This window comes from Pinus tabuliformis, chromosome 4_1, assembly GCF_031772625.1.
Source record: "Pinus tabuliformis cultivar Carrire ecotype Pingquan chromosome 4_1, CPIR1, whole genome shotgun sequence".
Lineage (NCBI taxonomy): Eukaryota > Viridiplantae > Streptophyta > Pinopsida > Pinales > Pinaceae > Pinus > Pinus tabuliformis.
This window is the reverse complement of record NC_142303.1, coordinates 436,839,846-436,851,858: the sequence shown is the minus strand read 5'-3', so window position 1 is coordinate 436,851,858 and position 12,013 is coordinate 436,839,846. Positions and strand designations below refer to the sequence as shown.

The following is a 12,013-nucleotide window of genomic DNA, read 5'->3' as shown; positions in this document are numbered from 1 at the left end:
TCATGAACCAAAAATCTATTTTCATGTGACACAAAAGTTTTCTATCTCACGATACATCACACTTAAATATCTTTCCTTGTGATGTTGATAGCAGATGTGTGTGCGCGCAACAAGATAAATTAAACAATCAATTTGAACCAAGGAATTTTACACAATAATTGAGAAATCTACAAAAGAAATGATACCTTGAGGAAAATAGCGAACCTAACATTTTTAAAGCACGAATTGCTTTGGTTATAATTAAATAAATGATTCTTTATTGATTTCAAGCTTAATTATTTATATTAAATAACCTTCTACTAACTGATACATAGTAGGGTTGCATAATTATAATTTGGTAACTGTAACTGCCACTAAAATCAGTTTTAATTCCAGAGTTAGGGTTTTTGAATTCTGGCGACCTACCCTTCCTTCAAATTGAACAACCTTTATACTGAAAAAATTAAGGAAATACTTTCTACATTCTACAAACAACCTCTATACTGGAAAAAAATATTAAGGAAATACTTTCTACATTCTACAAACAATTATTTTATAAAGAAAACGATTAAACACCAAAGGAATTCTCTGATATGAACAAGAAACATTACCATGCCCGGCAATACAATGCTCGCTCTCTCTTTTCAGTTATTATAAATGTCATATTTTCCCAGTTATAACAAGAATTGTAGATTTAATGTTTAACAACATAAGGAGCAGCCATGCTTCAAAACAGAACTTCCTCCATTTGTGGTAGAATGACAGACCTTAAACGAGAATATCATGAGATCAGCAGCCCATATTTTGCAAACTCGCTTGATGCTCCATATTCATTATCTCTTTTTCATTTCAATAAAGTAGCTTATACGGCCAGCCCCCTATTCCCTGTGATTTGAAATTCTTCTCAATTTGCAGAGGCCTCCATCGTACAAAACTTATAACTTTTTCGACTGTTGTAATAATAACAACTACAGCAGAAGCTGCTTAACCAGAATCCACAAACTTGCCTCCATCATCTCAATATCTCTTAACTCACTCAGAATCTCAATAATCTTCATACCCTAATGATTATATAATTTTCCAAATCCATTCACACACAAGGAGATATGTTAGAAATGCTTCTATGTCCACCCACTCCTAAGTTCACCGATACAGTGACAGTCAACGCATGGATATGTTGTTCCAAGTCATCAGCCGTGATGTTCGTTGGTGTGTGATTGGCAGAAAATCCTCTTAGTTGGAAATAAAATAGAGATGATATAATTATAGACTGATCGAATAGTTTTAATAACAATCGACTTTTCTGGAGGGGCATTTCATGGATTGCGGATACAAGCATGCACACAGTCTGGGGAGACCATTATAAGTCTTCTAAGGATAACAAGTATTGGAGATTTTGGTGGGAGAGATAAATAATTTTTTAGTTAAATTGCGGTTTTTAAGTTATTTAAAATATTTTTTTATTAATTCATAATTTTGAAAACTTCATATCTCAATGATTCCAATCCATTCTTACAAGGACAATTTAATCTGAAAATATGTATATTTTTTTTTAATAAACCTCCAAAATATATAACAAGACTACGACATCGAAAAACGTTCTTTGTACTCCATTATGAAAAGTTGTTTCTTTGTTGGATTCGAACGTTATTGGAATTTATATCTCGAGATTTAAATTTAAGTAACTTCTACCTTAATTAAGGGAGACTTTTAGCTACCTGGATTTCTCATTTCATGTAATTAACATCTAAACAAACATGTATTAACAAAGTTGCCTTTTCATTTAATTGATACCAATATACGTTATCTTATGTGTAGCTGATACACATTATTTTTCACGTTTTAATAAATAATTGATTTGATGTATTTTCAAATAATTATATTTACTAATATGATTGTGCTAAATATAAAATATGTAATATGATTGTGCTAAATATAAAATATGTAATAAAATTATGTTTTATATTATTAATAATAATATTATTATATATAAAATATATGTTTAAATGTAGAATGTTTTTTATTTGAATTTAATGTTGATGAGGATTTGTTGTTTTTTTCTTAAATTAAAGGTCTGGATTGATTTTCAAGGGAATATGTTTATCATATGCTTGGTCTTTGTTATAGTGTATTAAAGTGTTTATTAGGTTGCATTGACTTTTAATAAATTTTAAAAATTAGATTCGTGCCACATGCCTCTCCACCCACCAATTTCTTAGGGATTTGAGATTGTTCCAATTCTAATAAGTTCCTCCATGATAAGTTCCTCATTATTATTTATAACATTGATTTATATATAAGCAAATTTTATTTAGCAAAATGGTCCATTACTTTTAATAAATTTAAAAAATTAGATTTGTCCCACTTGGTTCCCCACTCACCAATTTCCTAGGGATTTGAGATTATTCCAATTCTAATAAGTTTCTCCATGATAAGTTCCTCATTATTATTTACCAACATAGATCCATCTTAAGTAAGGATGTAACATGAGTGGAAAGGGATCAAATTTCTTCACGTGCAAACTTTTTTAGAGTGAAAAATACAATGTGTTATTTTTCATTGTTTAAAATGTATTTTTGAATGCCAAATAAAATATATATATGACCGAATAAAAAATGGACCAAATAAAAAATCTAACCATAAAACATTTTTTTCTACATATAGATATATATGAAATTGGTATCTGGCTTAAATTAGTTAACATAGATCTTCAAATAAGCATACAACTTTTTTTTCTACACACACACACACACACACACATATATATATATGAAGTTGGTATCTGCCTTAAATTAGTATTTTCAAATAATTTCTTTCAATCTCTGGTTGAAATATTTTTGAAAAGTATATATATATATATATATATTTTATTTTTTTTTTTCTTTTCTAATTACGTTACAACATCTTCATTTTTTTATTATTATAGCTGACATGATTTTTCTATTTAGAACAGAATTTTTATTTCAAAGGGGCATGGACCACGAACATAATTACACATCTCCTCATACTGAGTTGTAGAATGAACCTCTCGGTGCAATAACATTCATTTATAATTCTTTTTTTTCTTAAGTTATATATGGTCAATCAGGTTAATGTGTGCATTAGTAAGACATTCTTCTTGTTGCAATAGTTTTATTTTGTTATATTTATGAAGCCTTGGACTATATCAACCACATTAATAATTTTAATGTGGTTGTATTATTATATATATAATCAATTTTCAATTTTTAATTATCTTATATTCTCAATAATAATAATAAATATTTCAACAATTTTAATTAATGTGAAAAAACTACAATCAATATTTTCTAGGGAGTAAGCAAAAGCATGTACAAACAACTAATCTTGATTTTTTTTTGCACCCATAGGTACATTATACAACTCAATATGAAGGCCATGTTTGATTTTGTCCATGTTCAACCTGGAGTTGACATGTGTCCATTTTAAGATAAAAATAAAAAATACTCTAAATAAAAGAATAATGTCGGCTCTAATAAAAACAAAAATGTAAATACATATTTTGTCAGCTTTAATTAAAAACATTATAAAAATCAATAATCTCACTATCATTGTGCTTATTTTCCTTAACAATACAATCCAGTTGAAAGAGATTTGGTAAAAATATTTCACTTTTACTTTTTTAGCCATAAACAAAATATTGCAAAATCTATGTTAAAAAACGCAATTTTATATCAAATTTAGAGAGATAAAAAACTAAAAGTTAAAATAATAATAATAAAAGTTAATTTATTTTATAAATATTTCAATATAAGATCTAAATAAACTATTTGAATATCCATAATAACTAATATATTTCAATATGAACTTCATATATATAGAGAAAATAAAAATAAACTATTTGAATATCCATAATAACTAATATATTTCAATATGAACTTCATATATATAGAGAAAATAAATGTGTGTTGACTATATTAAAATATTTTAATGTCTATAAGGAGAAATTGATTAAAAGTAAAATAATTTATTTAATTCATTTAATTCTTAATATAAAATTAATATGTAATATTGAAAAAATATTAATAAATAATTGTTAGAAAACTTGAAAGAAAAAAATGAATTAAATTAACCAGCAGCTCACAGGAGAGCAAGACTCTCATATTCAATTAATCAATGATGAGACAATAAATACATCTCAAAAGAATGGGGAGGTGAGAACAAACTCCTAAAACCTAGGAACTAATCCTAACTTAAGAAGTTAGGTTACAACCATGTAACGATTTCTCCATTAATACAATATAATATTAATTATTTTCAACTCTCCCCCTTAATGGAGAAAGAATTATCATGAAGTCCTAACATCCCCCTAAACAATTCAAACTCACTTTCCAAAGAGGCTTTGTAAAAATATCAGTCATATTGTCACATGTTTTACAGTATTCAATAAAAATTCCTTTTGACTAGACCTTTTCTCTTACAAAGTGAAACTAAGTATCTATGTGTTTCGTGTTGTTCTGAAACACTAGGTTGTTCGTCAGCTTAATGGAACTCTGGTTTTCACAGTTGATAACGGTTGCTTCTTTCTTCTCTTCTATTGCATCATGGATAATCCTCCTCAACTAGATAGCTTCACATGTCACTGCGCATACTACTTGGTACTCGACTTCAGTTGAAGATAAAGACACAATTCTCTACTTTATACTGCTCCATCCTATGACCCCATATCTAATACTGAATGCATAACCCATGATAGGTCATCAATCATCCAGGTTACCTACCTAATCAGAGTCTGAAAAACCTGCTAAAGTAAGATCAGATGTATCAATGTATAAAATACGATAATCACAAATACCATGAAGATACCTCAGTACACTTTTTTCCCCTACCCAATGACTTTTAAGAGGTTTAGACATAAACTGGCTCAACATACTAATAGAATATGCTAAGTATGGTCAGTCAGATATATCAGACTACCAAATAGTTGCCTGTACAAAGTAGCATCCACCTCCTTAGAGCCATTGTCTCTGCATAATTTCAAATTTTGCTGCAAAGGTACTGATGATGTCTTACACTGTTCCATTCTAAACTTTTTGAGCAGCCCTCTGACATACTTCCCTTGAGTAAGGAAAGTCTACCCCGAGTCTCTCCACACTTCCAGACCGAGTCAGTAATGTAAACTTCCGAGGTCTCTCATCTAAAAAACCCGTGACATCTGCAATTTGATTTCTTTGATTAATGCATTTGAATTACCTGTTATAATCATGTCATCCACATACAAGGAAATCAAAATTATCTGCCCCTTTTCATCATACATGGTATATAGAGTTGGTTCATTCGTACTCCTATCAAAACCACGTTGTAAGAAAAATGAATCAATCTTCTCGTACCAAGACCTAGGTGCTTGTTTCAAACCATAAAGGGATTTTTTCAATCTACAAACTAAATGCTCCTGCCATTGTTTAACAAAACCTTTAGGCTACATTAAATAAACCTCTTCCTTTAAATCACCATTTAAAAATGTAGACTTAACATCTAAATGGTGTAGCTTCCACTGATGTTTTTTCGCTACAACAATTAACATTCTAATAGTATTCAGTTTGGTTACAGGAGCAAAGGTTTCTTCATAGTCAATTCCCTCTTTCTGTGAATAACCCTTTCCTACCAGTCTAGCTTTAAACTTTTCTATACTTCCATCTGCATTAAATTTAGGTTTATAAAGCCATTTGCAACCTATGGGTATTTTTCCTTGAGGCAATTAAACTAGTTCCCAAGTATTATTTATAATAATAGATTCAAATTCTTCATTCATTGTGGCCCTCCACTCATGAGATTGACTAGCTTATTTATAATTTGTGGGTTCTATAACATCTAAATTGTTTGACATTAAAACATAGTCTTTTAATCTGGTTGGTAGTTGAGTCTGCTTACTTGATCTTCTTGGTAATGGACTCAATTTGAATATGTTTGCTTCAGACCTTAGCAGGCTCGACTTACTGATTGCATCACTTGCCTCTTCCTCTTTCTGTTGTTGTTGTTGTTGTTGTTATCGCTATTGTTGCATGTCCTTACTTCTTTCTTCCATCAACAATGGAATGTACCACTCTTCAAGGTTGTTCTCCTTATTTCCTTCCACAGTCTGCTCATGAAATAACACATCTTGACTCGCAAAAACTTTATGAGTCAAAGGATTAAACAATTTATAAGCTTTAAACTTAGTTTTGTATCCTACAAAGATGCATTTCATGGCCTTAGGATCTAGCTTGTTCCTGTCATCCTTGGGAATATGGCAAAAGATTTTGACCCAAAAACCCTTAGATGATTCACTGCAGGCTTATATCCATAAAATGCTTCAAAAGGAGCTTTAAAATTGAGACATTTAGTCGGACTCCTATTTTTCAAGTATACTGTAGTGTTGATGGCTTCAACCCAAAAACCATTAGATAGACCCTTACCTTGAAGCATACTTCGTGCACACTCCACAAGGGTTCTGTTCTTTCGTTCAACCACTCCATTTTGTTGCAGAGTGTGAGGTACGATATACTGTTGAATAATCCCACAATTCCTGCAAAATTTCATGAGCTCTCCCAATTTGTATTCCCCCCCTTGATCAGAAAAGAGAATCTTAGTGAATTTCCCTGTTTGCTTTTCCACCATGTTCTTGAATTCTGTAAAGCATTGAAATGTGTGACTCTTCTTTCTAATAAAATATACCCAGGAGAATCTAGAGCAATCATTAGTAAAGAGTAGAAAATAATATGCACCACCTAGTGACTTAGTCTGCATAGGTCCACATATATCTATATCCACAAGCTCCAAAATACCCCTTTTCTTCCTATCATCATTCAAAGAAACTCTTCTCTATGCATTTTCCCTAATGCACATCCATCAAAATCTAAATGAACATTATGAAAAGCAGGTAATCCATCAACCATACCTTTTCTTTGTAGCAGTAGGAGATCTTGTAGGTTCAAAAGCTTGAATTTTTGATGCCAGAGATTCTTGACTAACAGTCATGTTGAAGCCAGAGCTTGGTGTAGCATGCTCTTGACATTCAACCTGTACAGGCCTCCCACACGGACTCTCGATGCAACTTGTTCCTTCTTGATATTCTTTATGACACAATATGATCTGAAGAATTCAACTTGCAGGTCCTAATCTGTCATCATTCAAACAGATATTAAATTCTTCTTGATACATACATCACATTTTTAATATGTCTGATATTACCATTAGGTAACATCGCCAGAATATCACCGTACCCCTTGATTTAATAACCTCTGTCATCACCTAGATATATGTCTATTACCTGTCATATGTGAATACGCGCCTGAATCTACGAACCATATTTCATACTAATCCTCCTCAATAGCTGAAAGAGAATAATCAGCTACAAATAATCGAAGATCATGACTGTGACCTTCATTGACAAAGTGCCTTATGTGTTTTCTCTGTTTATTTCTAGCCCGACCTGTTTGTCTCTTAAAACAAAACTTAGCAAAGTGATCGGTTTTCCCACAGTAAAAACATTTAATGTTAGATTTATTTGGAGACATACCTCTAAAAGGTCTCTTCTGAAAAATTCTACCACCTTTCTGTCCCTGTGGTTGCTTCCCTTTGTATGGCTTCTTCTTCGCCATCATAGCAAGATCGACACTCTGTGGTCTCAAATTCTGTCGTTGCTCTTCTTCCTGTATCAGGACTCTTGTTAGCTCTTCAAATGTAGGGGTTTCCTTCCTTGGAGACAAGCCTGTGATGAACATCTGGTATTCATCCATCACCCAAGATGTCCTTCTAGTCCTTGACCCATGCAATGAATCCAACAATAAATTCATTCTCCTCCATCCTAATGGAAAACAAATTTCCTTCGAGTGACAAGATGTGATTGGTGTTCTGTGTCTGGTAGAGGTTCTTGAGTATAGTCCATATGTTAGTGGACGATTTATAGTCTCTGATATGAGGGATAATATTGTCTTTAACAGACATCTTCAATAAGACTTTCGTCTTATTCTCCCTTTTATCCCAATCCCGCTTTAGTGCCGGCATGCGGCCTGCACCATGGTTGGCTTCTACTCATCGCCAATGATGATCAACAAAGCGCTCGATCCCTCAGGCAACGTTTGTAGCTTGAATTTCAAATTGGTATAATTGGTCCCATAAAGTTTATTAGACTCGTTGAGATAAGCTTTTGTAAATTGTTCATTTTTGATTGATCAGAATCCAAATCCCTTGATGTACAGTGGATTCTCAACAAGTGAACAATTACAAGCTACAATTTTTTTATTATCTCAAAACATACCAAAACCTTTGAATCGATAACAAATCTACCACCGAATTGCTCAATCTGCCTCTAATCTAGTCGATTTGCCACGAATCTACCACGATCTCTGAGTCTACAACTTAGATTTGCTAGCAAACTGGTCGATCTGAAGCTCAAAACCATAAAAAAACATGACATCACTCTTTAAGATTGAAAAACGGTGATGATTTAAAATCCCTCTAAGGAGAGGTCGATCATCATGGGTTTGACCCTGAGATCCGCGATGATCATCGCTTTTGTCAGGCCGAAAGGCGCGATGACCGCTTTGTGCTCAGCTAGAGATATGCTGAGACCTGTGAGAAAATAAATTTCTCCTGTGAGTAAGGTACGTCACTCCCGACCACCTAGACTCTGAAAATGTGAGCACTGAGGCTCCTTTGTTGCCACTATGGGCACTGTAGCCACTATGGGTCTAATGTAGCCAATAAGGCTCTGTAGGTAAATCAGGCTCACCAGATTTGAGCTCTGATACCATGTTAGAAAGCTGGAAAGAAAAAATGAATTAAATTAATTAGTAGCTCACAGGTGAGCAAGCTACACCCAGAGGTTGCACAAACTTGAGCGTACACTCTCATATTCAAATAATCAAAGATGAGACAATAAATACATCTCAAAAGAATAGAGTGGTGAGAACAAACTCCTACAACCTGGGAACTAATCTTAACTTAAGGAGTTAGGTTACAACCATGTAACCATTTCTCCATTAATACAATATAATATTAATTAGTTTCAACTATAATAAAAATATTTGAGTCGTAAATAAAATATTTTACTATATAAAGTTAAAGATGTAGTCCAATTTATAGATGAAATGACTCATTTTTTCTAGTTAACTTTAACCAAAATCTGTCTCAAATAAGTTTAAGTTGTTTAATCTGTAAAATTTGAGTGTCTTAGGGTTTTTTAGGGTGTTTAATTTATTTATGCATTCAAAAATGTATTTTAAATAACAAAAAAATCACATCACATTTTGGTGAATTCTTGTGAAAAAATATTATTTCGTCTATAAGTTAGACTCAATCTAACTTTAAATAATTTTGATATGTATATAAAAATATATTAATAATTACTTAAATAAAATATTTCAAAGTATATATATATATTCTAACGTATAGACAAAATAACCTTTTTTCACAGGAATTCACCAAAATCCACAATACAACTTCAAAATTTTTGTTGTTGTTAAAAATACATTTTTTAATACATAAACGGGTTCAGCACTCTAGAAAACCCTGAAGCACTAAAATTATGCAGATTAAACAATTTAAACTCAAATTTTAAAACTCTCACTTGGATTTTGATTAAAATTAATAAAAAATTCTTAAAAAAAATCATTTTCTTCATAAGTTAAACTAAATAAATAAAAAATTGTGTGCAAATATGATCCAATGCTTACAATAATAAGAAAATCTATTGTTAATACAACAAAGTATTTTATAACCAATTACATTTACTCCTTTCTGCAATTTCAAATAACACAATTTTAAATATATTTAAAAATGAAAATATAAAGTTTCTAGGAATTTATGCAATCTTATATTGTGTTTATAATTCCTTTTTAATTTAGGTATGCATAAAAAAATATAAAAAAATGTCTTATAAATAGTTTGTTATTTTAAATGGATTGGTTTTTACTCCACATTAAAATGAGTTTAAGTGGGAACAATGTAATATTGGATCGCAAAATGCTATACTTAATTGTTGTTATCAAAATTGTAAGGTATTCAATTGATTAAATATTCGATAAAATAATTCTTATTTTCACGCGCAATCTCTTTCCATACAATTTAACCCTCTTCCAAGATAAAGATTAAATAATTTAATCTTTATCATACAACTACATGTATTTTGTAGTCATGAACATCCAAATTTCAGGACGCTGAAACATGGATATAAGCTTTTATAAATTGGCTAAAGCGGTTTCCACATTCGCCAGAGATACCATAGCGTAATCAATTATGATATCATTTCTTAAAGCATCATGCTCATGTCATATTGGGACAATGAATATGGATGTTTCCAACTTTTTTGACTTTCCTCTAACAATTATTACGAATATCACAATTTTTTATTATTCAAATCAATTGATTCACCAGTTTCAAAACCTTTGAAATATTTAAATTAAAATTTTCAATAACTGAAATACACAATTTCCAATCATACCTAGGAAAAAAGCGAAAATGTTACAATTTAATTTCCCTTTCGAAAATATTCTCGAAAGACCATATGAAAAAGTCGTCTACGGAAGGAGTAAATATTAACAAAGTGAGTAACGATTGATATTGAAGGTCTACAAATTTTATTTATTATCTTTTCGTGGAAATATATGGTATGTTTATAGAAGCTTGAAGGTTGAATAGTTGTCATCCGACACTGCTCATGCCAAGTGGCAAGAACGTTTTGGCTGGGCCAGGAAGTGGTCCCACATTCCAACTGAGTCCACGTGTTCCCCACGTGAATCCGAAAAGCCAGATTTGTCTGCTTCGTCATCTCACGAGATCAAACGTCTTGGAAGTTCCAGAGATCTGTCCATATGTACCTCTCCTCCTCCTCACTGGGAAGGAACTCCAACGCCGACACCTCGTCAGTTGACGGGAATATTTCAGAATTTGGAATCCCGGCGCCGTCAGATCCCGCCAGCATCGACCACCACAGCGCCAAGTCCTGCCTCTCCTCACATATCTGAAAGTTGTCTCCGGCCAACTCCATTTCTGAAAGCGAAGACGACTGCCGGGGGGACCCTACGAAAGAGGGAAAATTGGAAGGGGCTTGGCCCAAGGCATATTCGGCGGCGGCATGCTGAATTTGCTCACGGGAAAGGGGAGACGCAGTCGGAATGTCGGGCACAGAAAAGTTGAATTCGGCGTTGCGCCCTCTCAGACAATACACTGCGGCGTCGTAAGCGCGGGCAGCCTGCTCGGGGGTAGTGTATGAGCCGAGCCAGATCTTTTTTCTGGATCTGGGCACCCGGATTTCAGATACCCAGGTCCCCCCTTTTCGCAGTCGGATTCCCTTAAATTGGCGGGAACCGCGATCTTCGCGTGGCAGAGAAATGGCATTGTCAAGTTCCTGCCCGGGAAAAATCTCCATATCTGGCAATTTACAGAAACTCTGAAGCCAAAATAGTGATATTTCACGGCGGGAGTCAGTGAAGTGAGGCCATGAAATGCAAAGGCCGGGGGGTGAGGGAATTAAAGACGTGGATGCGTAGATATATAGGAGCAGTCAGAGGAGTGAAAACGCTGGAAGCGCGTATGGTCAGTGTTTTGTGAGGCGATCTGAAGAAGATGTGAGGGGAGAAGTGCGAGAGTGAGATGGACTTCCTATAAACGAGTAATTCAACTGAAGACTGGCTTTTGGTTATTGAAAAATCCAAAGAGACGTACTCGTCCGTCCATGCTTCACCCGTGGGGCATTAAAAGCCGTTCTTTTCGTAAGGTAGGACGTTTGCGCGTCCTATACAGAGTAAACAGTAGCCTACAAAGGCAATTCTATTAATGAGTAGGCGCCTTTTATGTTTGCGAGGGGGCCGGAGTGGGTTACCAGTGGTGTACGTACTAGAAGTATTTGAGGGGAACTTTCGCTATCATACTTATTACTCACTGAGACATTGTCTTGCTTTGTAAATCGACAGTCCGATTGTTAGTCTTATACCTCCTAATATGCAGTTTATTTATACATGTTGATAGCGGGTTACATGGTAATCATTTATAGTCCAAAGATTATTTTCAATTATTTTTTTAAATTTTAAAAACA

The 12,013-nt window shown here is 33.2% G+C and overlaps 1 protein-coding gene across 1 annotated transcript; it reads right to left on the bottom strand.

Annotated features, from left to right (window-relative positions):
• Window positions 1–10,377: 10,377 nt before the first annotated feature.
• Window positions 10,378–11,500, bottom strand: LOC149176189 (ethylene-responsive transcription factor ERF037-like). Its single transcript, XM_089423051.1, has one exon. It carries the CDS (start codon window positions 11,345–11,347, stop codon window positions 10,757–10,759), a length of 591 nt encoding a protein of 196 aa, XP_089279177.1. The 5' UTR covers window positions 11,348–11,500; the 3' UTR covers window positions 10,378–10,756.
• Window positions 11,501–12,013: the final 513 nt, after the last annotated feature.